We start from the raw sequence: 23,769 nt of genomic DNA, 5'->3' as shown, positions 1-23,769 counted from the left end.
TTGGCTATTAACTCCCACATACTTCATCGAACATTCAAAAATCTTATATCCACGCGTTCACTGAGTTTTGCACCAAACTTTGCACACAGCATCTATGGACCCTCATGACAAAAAGTTATTAAAAGAATTTTGATAACCCAAAGAATACTCAAGTTATTAAATAACAACTTCCTGCAGGTGGCGCTATTTTCAACACAAAACACAAAGTGTTGCATATCTCCACATTGGTGTGTCTGAATGACATGAAACTCAGGTTACTACTTCCCATGTGAACTAAAATATGAATAGCAAAAAAAAAAAGACTGCTTGCAGTCCTAGTGTTGAAATTGTGATTGTAAAAAAAAAATGGTTATAGTGTAGTTTTTCCAAAATTGAAAAAAAAGCGCTGTTGTAGCACACTGATCGTGGTTACAGTATAGTTTGTCTAAAAGTATTAGTAAAACACACTATTGTAGTATGTCCAAAACTTTTCCCAAAAAAAAGTAAAAAAATTGTCATAATTATGTTTGTCCAAAAATGTCAACAACAAAAAAACCCTGTAGAATAGCACGTTGATCATGGTTACAGTGTAGTTTGTCCAAGAATATTGAAGAAAACACAATGTTTAGGGAGCCTGAGGTTGGGGATTTAAATCACCAACAGCTGCAGGGAAGCAGTTATTGTGCACATGACAATGAACTTGAACTTTTTTGTCAGTGTTTGTTAAGACAGCCCAGATACAGGAGTCAAGGCAGCAAGAAGACATCCCCAACAAAAACAAACTTTTTTTTAGAAGGTAATGGCTTATCTTGACAGTTTCACAGCTGTATGTTGTATGATAATAGCAGAAATTGCAAACCGCCTGCAGATGAAAAATATAATACTACACCCATAAAACAACCCAATATATCATTAGACGTCCACTGGAGAATTCTTGAAGAAAACGTTTTTCTCACAAGCCTCCACAGTGAAAGGCGAATCAGAAAATGGATAAAATCCTTGATGAATTTAATCAAATGGGGGCTACATAATGGTCATAGTATAGTTTGTCCAAAATATCCCCAAAACAACATTTAATAGTATGTCAAAACTTGTGAAAACATTATGAGTACTGAGCCGAAGATACTCCCTTTCTCAATCAGCATTTGATGGAGAAGGTGAGAGCCGCTGATAAGGATGCTGACCAACTTGGGAGGCACGCTTTTTTCCACTTCATTGAAACATATCAGTTGTATAGTTTGTTCAGAAATGGCAGAAAAAGACCATATCATGGGATGTCCAAAAATTTGACAAAAAAGTCATACTATAGCATGTAATTTTTTGTCAAAAGTGGTGAAATTTTAAAATCCCTAAAAATGCTAAAAATGACGTTATTATAGTCTGTTGATACATATTAGTTGTATAGTTTTTGGGATGTCCAAAAATTGGACAAAAAAGTCATACTATAGCATGTCATTTTTGTGAAAAATTGTCAATTTTTAAAATGCCAAGAAATGCTAAAAATGACTTTATTATAGTCTGTTGATTCATATTAGTTGTAGTTTTTTACAGAAATGACAGAAAAACACCAATTATGGGATGTCCAAAAATTGGACAAAAAGAATCATACTATAGCATGTCATTTTTGTCAAAAATGGTGCAATTTTAAAATGCCTAAAAATGTTATAAAAACAAAAAGACATGTGATATGACTTTTTTTTTTAAAACAGTCTAGTATGAAAAATAAACTGATGCAACACTTTTTCTGAACATTTTATTGGTTTCCAAAAATTGAATAAAATAAAAATAAAAAGTAATTTCCTCTAAAATAATTTCAATGTTGACGAACTGGACGATTAAAACAGAGGAAAATTCATAAGGGGGACGGGCGGTCACGGTGGCACCTCGCGCCCTCCCTGCTCCCCTTTCTTGGCCAGCGGAGGAGTCGGAGAGAAGCAGCTTCTAATATACGAGATAAAGTGACGGGAAAGCAGGAAAAAAGAAGGGGAGGAGCGTATATTGAATCTTGAACAGTAAAAACAATGAAAAAAAAAAAATCTTGTTGGGAAATCTTGGCAACTTCACTAATAACCTAAAGAGTGTGGACAAACCCAAGAGTAATAAAATTTCTATTCTTTTATTCACATGAAGTTAAATCTAAACCCCTTTTATTAAAGTTAAATTTAAGTGGCCATCTCCCTATTTTAGAGCAGACCTCTTTCTGAAATAAGGCATCTGTAGTGCTGTCAACTGAAACAATCGCAGCAGGAGGGTCACAGCGATCACAGAAATGGGCGATCTGAACATGGCTGCCATACAACAATATCATGAACGTTTACATGAGGGCTACGGGAGAGACGGGATGTTACGCTCTCCCTGGTTTTTTCTTAATATAACCTCAGGCAGAAACAAGAACAGGGCAACATTTAAACAGATACAGCATAAATGGCAGCACAGAGATCACAGGATAAATATCATGCTAGCTGACGTCTCGCTGTGTGTGTGTGTGTGTGTGTGTGTGTGTGTGTGTGTAGAAGAGCCAAAGAGCAGCGGTAAACAGTGATATGTTCTGAAGGCTGTTTTAGAAGATGGAAGAAGGCAGGAGAGGGCGATCAATAGCAGGAGGGTGAGTGGGGGAGAGGGGTAGAGGAAATGTTGGTCGTCATTGGCCGTTTATGTGAAGGTAAGCCCTGCCTCGTTGTAGACTTTGAAGACCTTCTCGATGGCGTTGACGTAGGCAGCGGTCCGAAGGTCCAGACCCAGGTTGTACTTGCTTGCTGTGCGCATGATTTGCTAGAAAAGGCAGAAGAGAATACAGTTGGAATATAATCGCAAAAAATCATGACAAATCGTGCAGAACGTGGTTTCTGCAGTGTTCACCAAATGACACTTATTTTCAAATACAGCATAGAATACAATGGCATACCCTTTTAAAGGAAATGCAGAGACAATGAGGCCTATAATTATTTTTCAAAATACATACATTTCAGTCAGTACTTCCCAGCTGAATATAATAATTCTTAGCAAAGTTATTAAATCATTAAAAACAATTTGGACATATACGTGGCAGATATTGTTTGGATATTTTTAAGTGGGGTTGTATAAGGTACAAGGCAGGAATTCTAAAAAATATCAATGTGTATAGTTTTTAATTTGTAGGTCTTTTTTTTGATGATGATATAGGTATTTATTTATATAAATTTTATTAATAGGTTTTATTTAACCCTTGTATTTTAACTCTGCACCATTTCATGTCTTAGATTCCAATTTTTACAAGAGTGAATTCTCTATTCAATAAGCTTTTTTTTTTTTTTTTTACGATTTTTTTTGCCATTTTTGGGCTTTATTGATAGGACAGTGTGAATGGGGAGACAGAGGGGAAGACATGCGGGAAAGGGCTCCGAGTCAGATTTGAACCCGGGCCGCCTGCTTACGAGGACAATGCCTCCATGGTACGCGCTCTACCAGGTGTGCCACCGGGAACGCCCCTTCAATAAGCTTTAATAATGATTTAATGAGCATTTCCAAACAGTTTGTGTGTGTGATGACTAATACAAACACTTACCCTGGCAGATCGCTCCATGGTGTAGGCCAACCCAGAGTGAACAATATCCTTCTCAGAGGCACCCTTTAAAGGAAGATAAATGTTTACCACACAGTCAAGGTGAAGACAGAAACTTTATAAACAGTATGTACGCAAGTTATCCTGAATAATGACACATGTTCTCTTTATTGCCCGATTTATTAACAATAACAAACATTGCTCCTTTGCGAGCCTTCACCATTGAAAATTTGGTGCTTTTTGCCTTTTCTTTTAAATTGAATACTTTTTTTTGAGATGTTAGTGATGTGTTTGAGTTTTACCCATAGATATTGACTTTTCTTGTCACACAGTGACAATTTCAGAGTGCATGTTGTATCATGATAGTAGCAGAAATGAGAAAACTCCAGTAGTTTTTTTCCTTTTTTAACCCTTTGATGCACAACATGGGTCTAAAGTGACCCAACTAAGTTTTTATATTCTATATATTTGCATTAAATTAATTTAATCTTTCAGTGTTGCAGGTTTTCCACAAACTTGTTTTTGATCATCATACATCCTCATTTTTTGTTTTTATTTCTTACTTTTTGAATAAAAAACATTTTTTAAATCACTACGCTTCTAATGCACAAGGTCATTTTTGACCCATGTTGTCAGCAATTCACCAATCACCAATTTAAAACCTGACAAAGAAGACACAAATATTAACTATTCTATTTTGTTAAATTGGTGTTTTTCCAATGGAAATTATTATTTGGTGGCTCTAATGAGTCTCAAATGTTAAAATATGTGATTTTACAATGTAGTCTGGTGCTTCGAACAACTCTTTTAAAGTTAAACCTTAAAAATAAGACAAACAAAGTTACACATAAACTCAAATTGTTAATGTAGTGTATCACTTTTTGTATCACTACGTTTCTAATGCACAAGGTCGTTTTTGACCCATGTTTGTAAGCTTGATGTAATAATACTAAAAACTATTTTTCTTCATAAAGTATAAAAGGAAAATGGATAGAATGATCTGTTGTAATAAATAAAAAAATATTCAAACACACAGCCAGCATGAAATAACATGGGAAATGAATGCGGGTCATTTTTGACCCATGTTGTGCATTAAAGGGTTAACCACAACTATGTGTGAGTCAGCAGATTACTAACCGCCACTCTGGCCTGGAAGTCAGCAGTCGGAACAACAGGAATGGGTCCTCCCTGCTTTCCAAACTTCCTCTCTAAACTTTCTTGCACAGACACTAGAAGGGAAAACAGAGAAAAGGGAGAAATTAAAAGAGAATTAAACACATCCTTTGTTTCTGATTCAATGAAAATATATATATAAGTGATGACACATGCCGATAGTTCAAGCAGGGTAACGGTTAGTCCTTAGTTATCTCATATGACCATATTTAGTGTACTAGGGTCGTGTCATTTCATTAATGGCTGAATTTTAAGAAGGAGGAGCGTATAAAAATAGGGGAAAGGTTTTCTGGGAGTGGATTTTCTTACAGATTTCACAACAACTGAAACCACTTTACACAGCAACATCACAGAAGCGGCCCGATCCTCCACAGATTCAGTAAGAATACATCTATTTACATCTGTAAAGTGTTTTTGACTGAATTGATATCTTCCAATGAAAAACCTGTTTTCATTTGACCTCTAGACTTTAAATGGATTTGTTTATTCATAGTCTAAAATGCTCTGTTTTAGTGTCTGGGCTTTTTCAACAGGGGCACTTAATGAAACGGTCTGTAACAGTACTGTAGCAGCACTGTCTGCTCTAAGTTGTGACATCTCCACATTTCAGGAGTTACGACAGCTCATTTAAAGAGACAGTTGGTCATAGAATCTGTGTATTTGTCAGTGGATTGAGTGTTTTCATAGTATTTATATAGCTCCTAATCCTGCTTTCTAAACAAGACAATGTAAAAACATGCAAAAGCTTATTTCAGCAACCACTGCATGTACTGAAACAACTTGAATCACCTTCTGCACTAAAGGTTCTGATACAGGATACAATGCCTATAACTTATTCAAATCCTTATTATGCTTGTCTTGTGGCTTCAGGAAGCAGCTGTAAAATCGGAGAATCATCTAACCCGCATAGAAATCCAGAGCATCACAACGCCAAGAGAAGAACAAGGTATAACACCACAGCATGACTGAGCACTGGATGTGCCGTACAAATTATAGGTAGCATGTTAATTACAAAAAATAATGATTCTTTTTTTGTTTTAATATAGATGGCAGCTGGTGGCATTGCTCGTCCTTTTGTATACCCTGCAAGAGCAACCCGTCCCCGAAGGGAGGAGATCAGAGAGCACACACTGCGTGTCAATAAAGACACTCTGTTCTGTGAAAGAAATAATGACGGTGAAAGAAGCAGCCTCATGTTGTTCAGCACACATTTAAGTTTAGGATGGCAGGGTGCAATCAGACAACAATATCCTAAACTTAGAGAAGAACGACAGGGTGACAGAATCATCCTCACGTCCAGAGAAGGTACAGTAACGTTACATCCTAGTGTAAAGATTCTGGTATATGGCCAAGAGCTAATGGAGAGGTTTGAGGGGGATTTTCAACAAATGAAACAAACGATCCTGCCAGACTCAGAAAATGGAGAATTGAACACAAATGCTCGTCATTTTCAATACCCCAGAGGACACAGTACGGGACGTCGAAGGAAAAGGCACAGAGAAAACACACTGCGTGAGAATAAAGACATTCTCTACTGTGATGAAAAGGGTCGTGATCAACAGTGTAACTTCATTTTCATGAGCACATTTGTAAGAGAATGGCAGGATGCAATGATTGCCGAGTATGATGAACTTACACAAACTCAACAGGACGATCTAATCAAACTCCAGGCCGCGCCCGGGGAAGGTACCATATCTTTATATCCGAACTTAAAGGTTACTGTAGAAGGCACGCGACTAATAGAGAGGTTTGAGCATAATTTCCTACAAATGAGACAAAAAGTCCATTTCCCACAATTGTTGGACATTGAGGAATAACATCCTGATGAACCCGAGCCCTCTACTACGAAGCTAGATGTGAGGTTAGCGACGTGCAACTCTCTGTAAAATAACACATTAATACTATATTATTAATCAGTGTGCTTCCATTAATACTTCACTATATTATTAATCAGTGTGTTAACATTAATTCTTCACTATATCATTAATCAGTGTGTTTACATTAATAGTTCACTATATCATTAATCAGTGTGTTTACATTAACACTTCATTATATCATTAATCAGTGTGTTTACATTAATAGTTCACTATATTATTAATCAGTGTGTTTACATTAACACTTCATTATATCATTAATCAGTGTGTTTACATTAATAGTTCACTATATTATTAATCAGTATGACATTTACTTGCATAGGAAATGCTGTACAGTTTTCCTTCAAACCACATTATGTTTTATGCTTTATAATGATTTGCTGGTGTCCGTTATAAACTGCAGGTATTACAGCTAATACTAATACTGAATGGAAAATGTCTATTTTTAGCCTATTTATCCAAGATAATAGGCCTTAAAATACTTTTTTTTTTAAGTGGGCAAAACAAAATATATATTGGATGTATTCTTCACTATGGGAAAGTTTCGGATCTAAACCCAGTTCATGAGTATGTTAAAATGTCAGTTTACAGTGTGACTGTAAGTGTGCTGTGTGTGCAGCTGTCAGCTTAGAAGTCAACAGTATTCACAGAGAGCATAGAGCGGTTAAATAACTTGTGAATTCACACTTGTTATTTTCTGCCAGAATTCATCATGTGCCTTATTTAGAGCAACAGTATTGCTTTTAGCCGTATTAATGATTAATATTCTTCATAGAAGTGGGTGGAACGTAATTGGTTTTTTTTTCGGTAGTTGGGTCAAATTATGCTCCCATCGCCCCCTTTTATGTGAACTTGCACAGAGCCTGAAGAGGAAAGCCTGGGTTAACTAAGAAAGTTGATAACCACATTTGTGATACCACTTATCCCAGATTGCAGTGGTTAGGCTTAGTGAACTTAGTGAAAAACTATATCTTGGGTATGTTTAACATGCTTCGTAGTACAGGGCTCAGAGGGGAAACACACTCTCCCTACCCAAACCAAAGAAAACTGAAACTGATGAGAAATAGATTTTTCTGATAAATGAACAAGGGGAGAAAAAAACAAATGTACAGTACCATTATAAATAAGTAATTTTTGAAGCTTTATCCTACTTTTTTTTTTATTTCATAAATGGGAATGTAAAATCAATTCAATATTTTGTTCTGTTTTTAAACACGTTTGTAACGTATTGTTTGTCTGTACAATTTCTGGTTCTGGTTACTGCACATTTGAAGAAATATCTAAATATCCAATTGCAATATTAATTCACTTAAGATGGTACTTTGACACACATTTTGTCTTACATTGCACCTCCTGCGATTTGACAATTGCAGTGGGTAATAATGCCATGTCAATAAAATGTCTCAATCGTTCATCTCTAAATAGTAATAGTAAATGTACTATCCAAAGTTTTTTTTTTTAAAAAGAACTCACTGAGCAGGTGGTAGTTTGAGTCTCTCTCATATTTGAAGGTCAGTCTTCCGTAGCTGACATGGTTGAGATTCTTCAGCCACTCAAAATAGGACACAGTCACACCGCCGGCGTTCAGGTACATGTCCTGTGGATTGAAACATCAAACTCATCAGGCACCTGTCTGTTAGCTTTTTACTTTTCTGTGTGTGAATTTTTTGGATTACATTTCCTTTGTGCTGTTTTTAAGTTTGGTTTTGGAAGAAAATTATTTCTCTGTAAAATAAAAGCTACTGGAAGAAAATGTTAATGAAATACTTTTGTGAGGAAACTTGTAAATTCAAGCAAAAATATGTTGCTTACACAATAAATGGATTATAGTTAACATGACTCCTGCTTCCCGTTTTCATAATTATTTACTTTCACCTTCTTGATTAAGATATTATATTTACATGTACTACATTATGTGGGGGTTTTTCTGCCGTTACATTCAATATACTTGCCCAAATAAGTAAAAATTATCTATCATATTTAAGATAAGGAAAAAAATACCCTTTTAGAATTTAACTCAACAACAATCTGTTAATCTGCTTCATGAAAACAGATGTTGTTTGATTAGATTAAATTGACAGTGATGGAAACAAAAGCTCTAAAAACTGTCATCATATTTTGATTGAAATGTTTCTAAATCCTAATTGGTGGTCAGATGTATGTGGCATTACACTTCAATCCAGCGATAAGAGCTCAGACAAAAACAAAATACAGATATCTTTAATGTGAAACAATTAAAATGGGTCAAACTGGTCAACAAAAATATGTATTTAATATCTGAACCTATCACTCATAGTCTTCAGCTGAATTTCATTTGTCTTGTAAAAATGTGAGTAGTTTCAACAAGAGATCGGTTTATTTACTTGAACTGAGCTGAAGAAATCAAGAGCATTACAAAAGCTTACTTTAATTCAGCTTCATATATGACTGTAAAAATGTTTCTGATGTTTGTATGTGTGAGTGCTTACAGGAATAACCATGACGTTGTTCTCAAGGAAGATCTTGTCAGCATCTGGGGTGGTGGGGCCGTTGGCACCCTCAGCAATGATCTGAAACAGACAAAACACAAAGTATTACTCACATGGAGTTTAAAGACCACCTGAAGTAAAGCACCTTTGGTAAATCAAAGCGAGGGTTTTACCTTGGCCTTGATCCTGGGGGCATTGTGACGTGTGAGCTGCTTTTCTCCGGCGGCAGGGATCAGGATGTGGCAGTCTGCTTCCAAGATGTTTCCGTCGTAGGGTTTGGCTCCCGGGAAGCCCACAATGGTGCCGTGTTGCTACAGAAAGTGCAGAGACACCCACAAAATGTATTTTAATAATTCAGAGGGGCCAAATAGTAGATCTGGGAAAAACTAATTTCTACATTTTCAACAAAATAGTAATTACAGGAGCTCCTTTCAGACTGCCGTTTAAAGCGACGATATTTACACCTCAATCTTAACGTCTCAGAGGTTTAATGGGGGGGGGGGACCAGGCTCTGTAGCGCCTTTGGAGGTAGTAACGGAGGCGTTACATTGGCGAGCAGGACCGGTTCTAGGCAGGTATATATGAAGGGGGCAGTCAGAAATGTGAAGGGGCATCTATGTGTCCAACCCCAACCTGGAGAAGTGGATTGCACTTTGTCAGGCCTCTACCTTCAGACCTTTCCAGGTGTCCTACCTGAAGACTAAGCTCCTGCTGGTTTAGCTTTTAAGGTCACTGAGGCACGCAAACCCCCTGACCACAATAAGGTGGCAACCCCTCAGGGGGGGAAACTGGAAAATACAAATAAAATAAATGAATAAAATAAAACATCCTTCATCCAGATTTCAACCAACAATCATGTATCTTGTGTCCCTTTTTCCGCTGATTTTTCCGCTACTGCAGATAATTGTCAAATTGTAATGTATATTAATTTTGTGAGTATATTAAAATGTGCTTTCACAACTTCTAAAATTTTGAATTGAGGGGGCAAGACATTTATTTAAGGGGGCTCGGCCCCCTCTTGCCCCAGCGTAGAGCTGGCCTTTTTTGGCGAGACTGTTCGAGGCGGAATCAATGTGAACCAGCTGAGCCGGCAAGACGGAAAATATGTGACATGCGTTATTTGTGCAACCAACAATCAGGTAAATAGGAAAGGAGGAGCACATCTTCAGAAAGACGGCTCTCACTTCAGTCTGACAGCAATTGAATCATGTAAAACAAAATGCAGAGCAACTTTACTTGAGACTGTAGAATCGCTACAGTCAGAAACAGCACAACGTGCAGTTTTTCCACTGTTTTGAATGCAGCTGTCACTTATTGTGCACATTCTGCTGCTGCTCTGTTACACAGCACTACCGTCTCCTCCCACTTCGTTCTGTGATGCCAATATTACGGCACTTTTGTAGGAATGCGGTATGAAAAGGGCTAGTGAGAATGAATCAGTAAGATAACATTTTTAAAAATGTGTGTTTCGGAATGAGAAAAGAGGAAACGGAACAACTTTGGGTGAAAAAATGTGACAGGAAGGAGACAGAAGTGAGGGGAAGGCAGCTAGTACCAGTTTGTAGTCCTCCAGCTGTTTGGGGTCGATGCCCTCTGGGTTGTAGATGGCTCCATCAATCTCACCAATGCCCACACACTTGGCCCCAAACCTGTGCAGGTACCTCATAGAGTGGAGACCCACATTACCAAAGCCCTGTGAAAAGACAAAGTTTATACTCGCAAAAATCCAACATCACTATGATTATCATATTTTAGTCAGTAAATAAAATCAGTAGTAAACATTTTTATGTGTAATACTCAGCCATGAAGTGTGATTGAGCGCTACGCAACAACATACTCTGGCGCCACCATGTGGCCGTTTTACGTTACAGCATCATTATTAATGTCTCATGACCTGAAATTGGACCTCAGACAGGTGCCGCATGTTTGATCTAAATATTTTGTGTCAATGTGGGAGAGAAATGGAGACACAAACAGAAAACAAATAAAACAGACACAGATGGACAGTAGAGATGCTGTTTAAAGCAAATTACTCTGTTGCCTGGTTACAATCTAAAATGTAAATACATAAAAGAGAAAATAAATCAAGATACTAAATTACTGATGTTCATAAATAGCTAAAAACAAAATGTGACTAATACTGTCCTTAACTACAATTTTATTTTCTTTCTATTTTATACTGCTTTAGAATTTGACTCCATTTCAATTTTGAGTTAAATATTGTACTTTGTAACAGGTTAAATTACTTTGCAGATTAAGATTATTCAATTAAAAACAACTAACAAGTTATTATATATTTCTCTGCCTTAGCCAGCTGCAAAATTAAAGTATCAATAATTACAATACAGTAACAATAATTATTCTGAGTACTTACTTACTTACTTTTGGTACTTTGGACTGGATCAATGCAGGAGTATTTCTACACAATGGCAATACTATTATTATTTAAGTAAAATGTAGTACTTCTTGTGCCACTACCGACAACGATCTAATACCACCAGAGAGATTAAAGGAAAGCAACCTCTGTATTAATTAAGTGATCTCTTAAATCTCTACTGGTAACAACTTTCTACAGCAGGGCTGAGCTCAGCCTGTTGCCTTTTTTATTTTTTTGTGTGACAGAGAAGTAAAAACATGCCCCTGTTTTGATCTTGACACCACACTAGAGATCTGCTCTCTCCACTCTCATGAATAAATCTCTAAGAAAATCTAATCTCAGTACAAGATAATCCTCACACACATACGCACAGAGGGATTAGTTTTTTTAAACATCCACGTCATGATTCAGCTGCTATCACCACTTCTTCACCTCCTCAATGAAGCCCTTATCATCCCTCTTACCAATAACCCCTCCACAAATGTCATCCTCTTTTAAGATCTAATTGTTTTCTTTATTGTTGTGCAATACAAACAGGACAAATCTCCATAAAAGCAAATGAAAGGATATTTGAAATGTGTGATATGAACCCTATAAGAGCAGATCCTCTTACGTGTCTGAATGTTACACATACAAGGTTGTTCATCAAGTATATCAGATTACAGTGTTGTCATGGAAAACTGGTAAATATAGAAAGTTTTCCAAGAAAGCCGTGGAGACCCGTGCCTTAGGGTTTCCTACCAATGTGTCATTGTTGGCATGTATGTGTGTGTGCGTGTGTGTCACGTGAGGAGCTGCCATGTGACAAATGGAAGTGAAACTGTTAGGGGGAATACTCTGCTCAGTAGCATTTCCCTCCCTACAGTTGCACTTCTCTTATTACAGATTTACAGTTTGAATCAGAGGTATCCTCATATATGAATCTGGCAATAGCTTTGTGTGCTCCAACATCAAGCGGTGCTGCTGTATTGACAATGACAATGTATTGACAATGAACTTGACTTGAGTGTTTGTCATCAATTATTCAAGTTTTTCCATGCGAACAAAACACAGATGGATATGTATTTAAAATTGATTAAAGCCAATTTAAAAGATTTTACAAGGACACCTAAGACACCTAAAACCATGACACATTTGGCTGAAAGAGTCACCAGTTAACATGATTAGGCCTGTCATGATAAAACATTTTTTAGGACGATATATTTTCCCAGAAACTATCACGATAAACGATAGTATCGTTGTATCGATGTTGTTTTAGTTTTATAACGATATTAGAGCATAATCCTTTTCCACAGCAATGAATTTTTAAATCTCGAGAATATTAAACATTGCAATTGAAATGTGGAAAATAAATATTAAAACATCCTAGATAAATAAAACATATATAAATAAAACTACAACCAAAATAAATAAAATAGACTGTCAGGCTCTGTTAACAAAACATTGCAATGGGATAATCATTATGTATTATATTATTTTAATATTAAAATAACCTATAAAACAGCTGGAGTGACTGCTTCGGAAATATAGTTTTTTTTGGCAATTCGTACTGCATGTCAAACATGTGCAGCATTATTTAAACAACACAAAAAAAGCACAAAAAGTCACGCATGTACACGAAAATATATTGAGTGCTGAAAAATAAAGCCAATGCAATTCCTCAACTGCCCACTTGAGGATGACTCCTAAAGCGAGTCAATCTCCATAGACCCCCCCCCCCCCCCCCCGTAGCCTGTTTGAAAAAAAATTCTGGTCTCTATAAATGGTTTCCGTTCATGACAACTAAAACATTTTCCATGATTTTAAATCAAAATGTTCCCCAACATCTATATTCTTTACTCGGTTCCATTCCATCATCTCTTTATTAAAGACTTTTAAGACTTTCTTGAAATTAATTTCCATTAGAAAAAACAAAACACAGACTTCAATAACCCGAAATAATTGACTTACAAAATTAGACATACACATATCAGAGCAGCTGAGAACTTTCTACCAAAAGACTATTAATTGGTCCCACTGTCTCATTTCTCATAAACAAAGAAACTAACCTCCTTCAGTTCCCTGCTGTCTGCTTTGTGAGGAGATCAGGGCCGGGCTAAAACAGATGGCATGGCTCTGATTGAGACTCTAAAACCCCTCATCATGATTTCAAATGAAAACTTAAACCCTGTGAGTTTCTGTAAGCAAATATCTGATCTGCATTTAGGGTCTCATCTCCGCTCGAGTGAACTGTTTCTACTGTGATCACACATGTGTGACGGTGTACGGCGTACCTGGATGACGAAGGTCTTGTCCTGGAAGCCAGGTGTCAGGCCCAGCATGCTCATGTAGGACGCCTCATTGATGAAATTCTCAATTCCGTGGAAAACTCCACGACCGGTGGCAGAGATGCGTCCGTGGATTCCTCCCTGGCTGATGGGCTTTCCTGTCACACACGCGTGGGCGTTGATGTCCTGCACACACATACGGAGAAGATCAGGCCACATAGACTTCAGACTGAAGAAGATTATATACGCAGCGCTGGTTATAATGCCCACAAGAGATTTTTGAAGCCTCAATTTGGGTTAATGAGAGAGCAGGCAGCAACCCCCATGGCTGAGTGGGATTGGCTGAGAAAACAAGCTTACCCCAAAAACGTAGCCTTAAGTCTTAAAGGGATATTTTAGGGGTTGAATGAGGTTCTTTTCCATAGTCAGTGTATTAGCTACAGTAGATGGCATTTGGCATTCCCCAGTTTAGAGAAGCAGGCAGGAGTACTGGTATGGAAATTAATCAATGTATTGCTTTGGACAGGGGCAGCAGTAAAACATATTTTTGCCACCTAAAAAATCATTATGCATTTTGTTATATTTTGAATATTCAATTCAACGCTTTACCTTGCCCTCAGAAAGCCCTGTTCAAGTTTATGTGGGGGTTAGAGTCAGTCACACAATAACACAAACAAACTAACCAATCACTGCAGCAGTAGACCATTAACTATCATATTTTGCGACGTAAAATAACAGGTTTTGTCAAAGGAGTCTGGTGGCTTAAAGAGAGCATAGATAACAGCTTCAGTTCTCCATTCGAAAGGCGTGATTGACAGCAAGGTAAAGTGGTGAAAATATTCTAAAACTAGCACATACCTAAACAGATATTGATTTGTTTTGGGGAGCCAAAAAATGTTTGCTGATGCAGAACATAGCTTTACTTTCATGCTGGTACTCCTGCCTGCTTCTCCAAACTGGGGGCATGCCGACCACCATCTACTGTTAAGTTATACACTTACTACAGATGAGAACCTCATACAACCAAACTGCAAAAAATCCAGTATCGCTAATGTTTCCAATGAGCCTTAAAATTGTAACCACGACACCCAGCTTTCTGCCGTTAACTGCTTGACATGCACACAGTTAGTGGTTGTGTTGTGCCACTGCAGCAGCTGACTGAACGTCAGTACTCCCTACCCACAATCCTCTGCTGTCAGATACCCCGAGCAGGAATGTGTCACCCACTCCAAAGTCCTGCCCGGGGTATCTGGAACAGAGGGCGCATGACTAGCTAAGATGAGAGGAGAAGAGCTTTAAAAGAAAAGTAAAAGTCCTTAAAAGTAACTGCAGGTTAAATGTGTTTGTTGTAGTAAAATTAAGATTTATGCAGCACAATGGATTACAATGTTTGCAATCATTGGTGTATATTGATTCTCCATGCATCACAACAAGCTCTAAGTAATTGTGAGCTAAAGAAGCTTCAGCAAAACACTCATAGAAGAAAAATGTAAGGATGTATTTTTACTATTCAGATCAAACATAACAGCTGTGATATACATACGTATAGACACACACTTATGGGTAAATATTTTCCATCATTAGTCAAATAAATCCTGTTTGACAGGCTTTGATACCAGAATGGTTAACTGATAACACAAACACACACAGGCCTCAGTTTGTAAAGCTGCCTTTAAGAGGGTTGGAGTGTCTCAGTGGTTGGGAAGGGAGAGGCAGGAAACCAGGGCTCATGCTTTCCATGTGACTCATTTGTTGCTTTTACTCTGGCCTATTTTAAAATTTGTACCAAAAACCAGCCAAGTCATACAGTTTGGTTGTGTTTGCCTGAGAACTCACAGTGTGTGCAATAGTGTTGGCGTATGTGTCGGCGATCCAGGACATTTCCCTCTCTCCTGTGCTCATGTCTGGGGCCGGGACATCGATGCCAGGTCCTGGTTAAGGAAAACAAGCAGGAGAGGGAGAGTTAATCAAGGACGCCAGTCCCAGTGAAGGAATGCACATGAGTACACACTTCACATACTGGCCAGTTAACTTACCACACAAACCAGTCTTGAAAACGTTAAATTCAAGCACTTTTCCAAGCATATTCAACATGAATTTTCAAGCTTTTCCAGCACCTTACAGCTGTAGTAAACTGCATATTTAAATATAGTACACACTGTATATACAGTGTAGTCATTATTTCACTTCTTCATTATATTACTATACAATAAACAACCAAAGCTATGTTTCTGACGGCATTCTAAGTAAGGGTGACAAATTAAAGTCAAAATGTGTTTGCAAGCAGACTCGTCCAATACAACCAAATTAATTATAGACTTTCTATAAAACCTAATTATTTGACATACTATAAGCAACAGACAGCATCATATCTCTCTTAGCTGTGTTTGAACTAAACACATTATAAACATGAACATGCATCCCATCAGCACTGACCAAACAGGCATTATATAGGGGCTGTTAACCTGCTGAACCAGTGTTTCTGTGGCTTTGGTCAACATAGTACTATGAAAACAAAAGAATCGAGGTAAAGCTATTATTGTGCTGCATTCGTAATGTTGTTCTCATTTTGACTTGTGTTATAAATCCAGAGCACAGCTTTCCTTTACAGTGGTGCTCTTTTGGAAAGTTTTTTGCTTTAGTTACTGAGAATATGTTGAATATGGTTTACAAAAATATTAGGAGCTTTTAGCAACATATTTCATCTTATTTATTATAGTCTAATTTATTTTTATTGGTAAGCTTTATATATGAAATATAACTTTTTTTAGTAGTAGTTTAATAGTGCTTCACATACATTTTTTATTTTTTTATTCTTAGATATTTTTTTCAATGTACACATATAACCTTAAATCCATAAACGTAATTTAAACAGAATGCAATAATTTACTAATCCTTTGTCATTTAAAAAAAAAGAAAGTGTGTCTGTAGTTTTCAACTGAACATATCACAATTTTTGTTTTTTGTAAATATGAACTATGAATTCTGAATTTGATGCATTATGGGTTTTTTTTAGAGTCAGTGTTGTATAAATGTAATTTATTTTATTTATATATCCAATTTTTTCTTTTTTTAAATTTTAATTATATTTAATGTTCAAGAAAATAACCTATTCATTGGACACTTTTTTCAATACATGCATGATGTGTCAAAAGTCAATGAGTTATTGTGTGAAATAATCTTGATCTCAACATTTATTAATATTTTTGCCTTTATCTAGTGGCCCTTACTAATACAATAGCTTTATCCAGAAACATATTTCCTTAATATTATTATGTCTGCCAGGCATTCGCCAAGGAAACCAAAAGACTGCAGGTTGCCTTGTTTTTATCTTTAATTAAATCAGTGATTACTTATATTCTCAACTTCCTGCTTCTTTTTCATAATAATAATTGTCTTCCTTTGCAGACACACCCTGAGCTACCCCATCCTGAATAAACAGTGTATTAGATGACAGGAAATGTTCACTCCTCTGGTCTGGAAACATTCACATCTCACCACCACCACCACAGCTATTTCTAACCCAGTGAAATACAGACAAGAACACAGTCACACAACAAATGCTAAGCAGTTAAAAAAAATAATACTCCCACAAGTTATGAATTACTACATTTTTTGTAAATGATTTTTACAGTTTGATTCAAATAACTGTTAAAATTCATAAAACTCACCAATGAAACCCTTCTTGGCCAGCTCAATAGTGAATCTCCTGGTAATCTTCTCCAGCTCATTATCCTGGGACAGACAGACACAGTATAGAGCTTAAGAAAAACATGTTGCTTGGTTACAGTGTTCTAAAAGATTCAAGGCAGGGAAGTTATTCAACAAAAAACAGGCTACAAAAAAGATGAAGACAGCAAACTATGTCTTGTCCATATAAAGCAACAGTTTCAAACAAATATTTGGAAAGATGCGTCAGGCTTTTTTGACAAACTGTGAGGTTTTTGTTTAGGGATTTCCTTTCAGCTCACTCTGAGGCAAGAGCCACTGACCTTTAGGTTTGTTCTTTCACAGTGTGCATCAATAGACAATTTACAGAATCAAATACAAGACAGGAAAGAAAATGTGAAAAGCTTTAAAACTAAGATTTAATCCAAGAAAGATACAAAGACATATTTGATTATCTGCTTTAGCAGCTGAATGTAAACAAGCTTCTAACCCTTCTCCAGCTCACTCTCTTTACCATCTTCAGCTCCCTCTTTAATTATTCTGTCTTCTCGTTTATCAAAAAGTACAAAATTAAAGGATAACAACCTAGCAGCCCTGCCTTTTGCATTCCAGTGTGAGTGAATCATTGTGTGTGTTTGTTAGGATGAGAAAGATATAGAGAAAAACACTGAACACTGATACTGACTTATCTGAGGCTTTGTTTCTTTCCTTTATAGCACACAGTTAAACATTTCTGTGTGTCTCTACATGTGCATGTATGTGGGGGAGGAGGATTGACATTAGAAGGCTTACAGTGTAATTCCTGGGATTGATCTTGACTCCAGCTTTGGCTCCCCCAAATGGCACATCTGGAGAAGAAAAATGCAGCTTAAAAACCACAGAAACATTCACACACTTTTTCAAACACACATGACATTTAGACAAACATGTAGATTCAAATTTGTTAAAGAGACATGTCTGTGTTCATTAACCTGTAGCTTGTTTCCCCATGTTTTTGTGACTAAGTGACTAAGGGAGGATCATTTTTGTCCAGGTTTGATTGAAAGCGCTGCAGCTACAAAACAGGATGCAATGTAGTGATTCCAGCCAATTCCATTCTGTACATCCACTATAACTGCTTATTTTTGCCACTTACAGGCTCAGATTGATATTATAATTGTCTGACAGCATTCTGTAAAGGACCCTACACAAAAATAAAATATTTCTCAAGGTGATGTCTTGCTCTGAAATCTTGTATGGCATCTTCCACATTGTAACAATCTGATAAATATTCAGCCATGACATTGAAATCTTTAAGATAAAATAAAAGCTATGCTTCGTACTCCAATGAAACAAACTCTTCCCCTTCTCTCCAACTTACGTTTCCAATGCTGTCTTCTAGCAGCAAGTCACGTCTTGTGAGATTTTAAAACGAGACATCTCTTTGAGTGAGACTTTGTTAGACACAGTGACAGACCCCTCTCGCACAATACTGAACCAATTTCTCTGTTTGATTGTGGTCTACATTTGTCAAATAGACACAAAAACATGGTATATGTGGACAAAGTAGTAAAGTAAAAGAGTTAGAACTCTTTTCTGGCATTGGTGCATGACATCCTGGCAAATGTAGTAGTGCAGTGTTCTGACAGGTTTTCAATATGAATGTGGAGATCAAGGGATAACCATCAGGAGGCTTTGTGGAAGGCTAAGACTTTAATTTACTCACCGACAACAGCACACTTGTAGGTCATCAGAGAGGCCAGGGCTTTGACTTCATCCACGGACACATCTGTACTGTAACGGATACCTGAAGGAAACACACACAAATACAGGGGGGAGTTTATAACTTGGTCACCAATTAAAGAAAATGTTAACCAAAAGCTACTGTTTTCTAATGATAAAACACACATTTTATGTGTGTGTGTGTGTGTGTGTGTGTGTGTGTGTGTACTGTACGTGTATGCTAGTTTATGAGTTCCAGAGTCTTGTATAATGATTAAGTGTTCAGGCTGTAACATGAGGAAATCATCAGCCTCCACTTAAACCATCTCCATTACATGTTTTGCTCGACAACAGAAAACGGGAAACAGCAGAAATGCAGCACTGTGAAAGACTGGACTGGGCCGATAATCACAGTATGCTCTTAACAATCACACAAGACCATATGAAGACGTCAGAGGTCACGGAGATCATGCCTGGCAGTCACGGTTGCAGTGATGGGCGGGTGGAGACCACAAGAACCAATCCCAGCCCTCCATTCTGACCACCGCCCTAAGCGAGTACAGTCATTCCTTCCTGTGTTCTGCCGTTTACTACAACACCATGGTAACATGTGTGAAGCGTTACATGAGACGATACAGGCATGCTGCCCAAGTAGCCCTACCTCTTCTTATTGCTGATTGCTGTGTGTATGTGCGTATATATTTGTGATACTGTCCAGCAGTACCAAATATAGCTCATCCAGAGTTAGCTTCCACAAGGAAACCCAAGGGCAAACAGCACAAAGAGGGGACGGCAGCCTGCTTTATGGGGACAAAAGTGAGCGTGTTTGACTGGAAGCACAAGTAAAAAGCCCACCCACTATGATGTCATTTCTAAGTGCCGCTTAATCACCTACTTCCATTTGTGTTATTGCTATCAGAGGGAAAAATCAAAGCCCCCACCACAAAGCTCTATCTGTAAGTTTTCTGCTGTGGTTCTCTGCTTATATCCGTTTTTCCCATTCATCTAAAGATCAGCTGAGAATCCACAAGACAATCTGGAGCTCACTGATCAAATTAAAAGAAAAAAGAAAAAAGCTGGTACAAAAGCTCCCTCACCCTTCCCCCATCAAACCATCGGCTCACCATAGCAACCAGATTCAAAACATATCTGTAAACACATTCCTCTAAAACAGAGGACAGAGTTTTGGAAATTAACTGAGCCCACACCGATATTCAGAGTCCCTGCAGTCAGGATATTTTATTTCACCAGTCAGGCCTGAAGGCTTCACACAGTGGAGTTTTCTGCTTCAGCACCTCTGAAACCTAAAGCAACCTGCCAAATAGCTAGACTCATTTTGAAAAACACTGTTTTGTGTGTGTATGGTGTTTGGTTTAACTTGGTGGGGGTTTTTTTTACATCGTATTTGCTCTATTGTCAGATTTTTTCCTGTGTTAGTAGTGGTTTCTTCTTCTTACGATGCCAAGGAGGTCATTTTTTTTGTTTGTCTGTTTGCAGGATTATGGAAAAACCACTAGCCTGATTTCCATGAAACTTGATGGAAGGTTGTAGCATGGGCAGAGGAAGAACCCATTACATTTTGAAGCTAATCCCATTAAATTTTGAAGCTAATCTCCATCACATGGCAGATTCTACTGTAATGGTGCTGAGGTCTCTCAAACAACAGAACAGTGAATCTCTCAAATAAAGCTGATGTACATGATAAAGTAATAATATAGATATTAATGTTTTAACTTATGAAACCTATGCAACTTTGCTGCTGCACTTGTGGTTACCATTTCTGCACAAAAAGAAGGAAGTTGATAATTTAGCAGGCTAAAGAGAACCTTGAGTGATTCAAACTACTTAAAAATAGGACAACTTTCCACAAACTATCTTCTAGGGGTGTGCGAACACGAATGCACACACACATACACACACACAGACACAACATGATATCCCAGAGTTTAGCGCTCATTCAGTAGTCAGTAGAGAGTTGTGTGATCTAAGCCCAGCAGCTGTCACTCTGTGTGGCTCTGAAAAGGGGGTGTATGAGCAACACAAGCACACACAAAACAGCCTTTGCACTTTGCAGTTTGATCTGAACAAAGTCAAGGGTCCATGCACTATATCAATGATTAAACCTACTGAAAAATAACTGCTTTTACTCCTTTACTCCTATCTCAACCCTACTATCGAGGAATTTGGCACAAAGGAACAATCAGACTTATTTTATGGCCCGCTACATTAAACACATTGGCAATTTTCCCCTCTTGTTTTGCATCACTAAATCAAAATTAATTAAAAGTTAACACTTGCTGTGATTTGTGAACATTGGCTAATTGTACCTTGGACATGGATTAGGCAACATGAGAGCAGTGGAGATAATTAGTAACTCTGTAGAGAACTGTTAATGCCAAACTAGATTTTGGTTTAGTTTTGAATCGAGGTGGTGCTTTGCTGTCCTCTGGTTTTAATGAGATGGATAGATAGTAATGGCTCTTTTTGAATGTCATTGATTTTACATGTACAGTGTGGATTCTCTGAGTGATATCTCACTGATAACTGGACAGCCTGGAGATTCATACATAGATGAACTGCTCCATTACTGTTAAGTGGTTTGAGGGATAAATCTGTAATAGAGACTTTATCTTGGTGCTGATGCACTCTGACTCAGCATGTAAGAGAGTTTACTAATCTTTTTTTTTTAAATGCAATTAATGAGTATTGTGCACAGTGCCTACTGTCTTCAGCAGAAATATGCCTCACCAGAATAGGTCTACATTTACTACTTCAAACAGGAACAATGATAGGGTGTAATAGTGTTAACACTAGGCCAATGTCTGCCACACACCATTCAAACATGCCCTTTGACTGAATGGTATGTCTCTTTCTACTGAGAAAGCCTCCTCTCCACAGCACCCTCCCCCACCTGTCACGCCACTGACAAATAGGAGTGCCTGGAAACACAACCACCCCCTCCCCAGCTCTCGGACCTCCTGCCTTTCTATACATCATATACCCCTTTTCACAAGTTACCCACAGTGCACTGCAGCAGTAGCCCATAATGCCTCTGCTTTGAACCTTGAACTTTGAACCAAAAAGCATATGTAGCTCTATATGTCACACGGTGCCCAAGGTTGACTCAATGCACATATAGCCTGTTTAAACAGTGAATTTCAGCATTTGTCCATAGAATAACCCAGGACCACAGGGTGTGTACATGCCCTGCCTTTAACTCTTTACCCATGTGTGTGAATCACCTCACAGAACGGTGCAATTTGTGCATTAACAATAGGTATTCAATGGTCAACCATGTTTTTTATGCAGCACATGTGCAAAGGCCTGATGCTCAATGACATAACACCTGATGCCTTCAGGGCTGCCCTCTCCATCACCACATCAGGAGTGAAATTTTGCAGTTCTGATCCTAAAACTGGCATAATTATTGTACATGGAAAACAATGTTTAGGCTCAGCACTGCCCACAAAGTATGGGGAGTGAAGGCTAGCTTGCTGCAGGCTACCAAACAACTGTAACATTAAACCTTCAGGTGAGAAGGAAGGTCACTTCAAACTGCACTAAAAGTCTCATGCCAGCAGTTGTGAATAACAGGAAACAAACCTAACAAATCATTGTAAGAACGCGGATGTGGTTAAGTGAATGGTTGGCAACGGATTAAACAATAATGCCGTGTATAACGGTAAACAGTAACGTTAGCAGCTGTTGACAGCAGCTGCCGTTTGTTGTCTGCCTTTAACTAGCTAACGGTGTGGCTAACTGAGGCTAAGTAGCTGGCTAACGCTAGCTGGCATAGGGGCCAGCTGGGGCGGTCAGGCTCAATTCTTACCCCCTTTGCAGGGCGTCCTGTGCTGGCTGTGCTGGGCGCGGTAGCCCTCCACCACCTCCCACTCTCCGTTATCCCTCCTGATGGGGAAAGACACGCTCAGGACGTGATTACAGGGCTTGATGATGCGCAGGATCCCCCGCACACGGTTCCTCTTCTGCTCGGGGGTCTCCCTGGTCTTCAGATCCTCCACCAGCTTGTCCTCCACGATGCTCACGCCGCGGTCGAAGAAGCCCTCGACCATCTTGAAGAAGTTGGGGTCGTCGGGCTTGTCTGCTGCGTCGGCATAGCGACGGACCCGCATCAGGGACGAGGACGCCGGGAGAGCGGAGTCAACGCACCCCGAGGCCAGGGCACTGCCCGCAGAGCGGCTCAACAGCTCCCCGAAATAGCGATACATGACTGAAACTAGCTAACCGAGAAAACAAAGTAATAGAAAAGGCAACTGAACAACAAGGACAATGGGGGTGACGACAGGAAAGGGGGGTAGAATGAGCGACACAGCAGCTCCTCACCGTGTCCCGTCCTCTGGCCGAGTGGAGAACGGAATACAGTGTCGGTTTGCTTTAAAAGGCAGCGCGAGCCAAGGAGGGCACAGGGGCTCCTCGGGACGCACGCGGAAGAGGAGGACCAACGGGGGCGCGCGCCCTAGCAAATTGACAGCGCGCGTTCACGAGATTGCAGCATTGAAAGACCTATTTATACAGTCTATGTGAAAGACACGAGATGGAATTGTATTGGGCTGTATATAACACTGGGATAGCTGTTTATGTCGTCACCCTGTTAAAATAATCGCCTAAATCATTTTTTCAAGTTTTGCAGGAAACATAAAAAAACTTTACCAAAAGTGTAACATATGACATTTATTGATCATTTCACTCAAAAAGGATGTAA

The 23,769-nt window shown here is 38.4% G+C and overlaps 1 protein-coding gene and 1 long non-coding RNA gene across 2 annotated transcripts; one reads left to right on the top strand and one right to left on the bottom strand.

Annotated features, from left to right (window-relative positions):
- Positions 1-1,714: 1,714 nt before the first annotated feature.
- glud1b (glutamate dehydrogenase 1b) lies at positions 1,715-23,424 on the bottom strand. Its single transcript, XM_059324047.1, has 13 exons — positions 22,879-23,424; positions 19,054-19,134; positions 18,141-18,196; positions 17,351-17,414; positions 15,516-15,610; positions 13,686-13,865; positions 10,591-10,728; positions 9,209-9,346; positions 9,036-9,116; positions 8,041-8,164; positions 4,658-4,749; positions 3,524-3,586; positions 1,715-2,751 (listed from the first exon to the last, which is right to left on the bottom strand). The coding sequence occupies exons 1-13, from the start codon at positions 23,273-23,275 to the stop codon at positions 2,632-2,634; spliced, it is 1,629 nt and encodes a 542-aa protein (XP_059180030.1). The 5' UTR covers positions 23,276-23,424; the 3' UTR covers positions 1,715-2,631.
- Positions 4,764-8,406, top strand: LOC131958971 (uncharacterized). The gene is made up of 3 exons (XR_009389368.1): positions 4,764-5,072; positions 5,564-5,639; positions 5,740-8,406. It is a non-coding gene; the product is annotated as an uncharacterized LOC131958971 (long non-coding RNA).
- Positions 23,425-23,769: the final 345 nt, after the last annotated feature.

The sequence above is a fragment of the Centropristis striata genome, chromosome 21 (genome assembly GCF_030273125.1).
Source record: "Centropristis striata isolate RG_2023a ecotype Rhode Island chromosome 21, C.striata_1.0, whole genome shotgun sequence".
NCBI classification, from domain to species: domain Eukaryota; kingdom Metazoa; phylum Chordata; class Actinopteri; order Perciformes; family Serranidae; genus Centropristis; species Centropristis striata.
This window is presented reverse-complemented; position numbering and strand designations above follow the sequence as displayed.

What these genes read in the sequence shown, in the direction of transcription:
- glud1b (XM_059324047.1), bottom strand. Translation starts at nt 23,275, where the DNA reads ATGTATCGCTATTTCGGGGAGCTGTTGAGCCGCTCTGCGGGCAGTGCC. An exon ending in GGCCAAGAAGGGTTTCATTG is followed by an intron (nt 15,611 to 17,350) that starts GTGAGTTTTATG and finishes TTCCTTAACCAG; the next exon opens with GACCTGGCATCGATGTCCCG. An exon ending in CCCCCAGGATCAAGGCCAAG is followed by an intron (nt 9,117 to 9,208) that starts GTAAAACCCTCG and finishes TGTCTGTTTCAG; the next exon opens with ATCATTGCTGAGGGTGCCAA.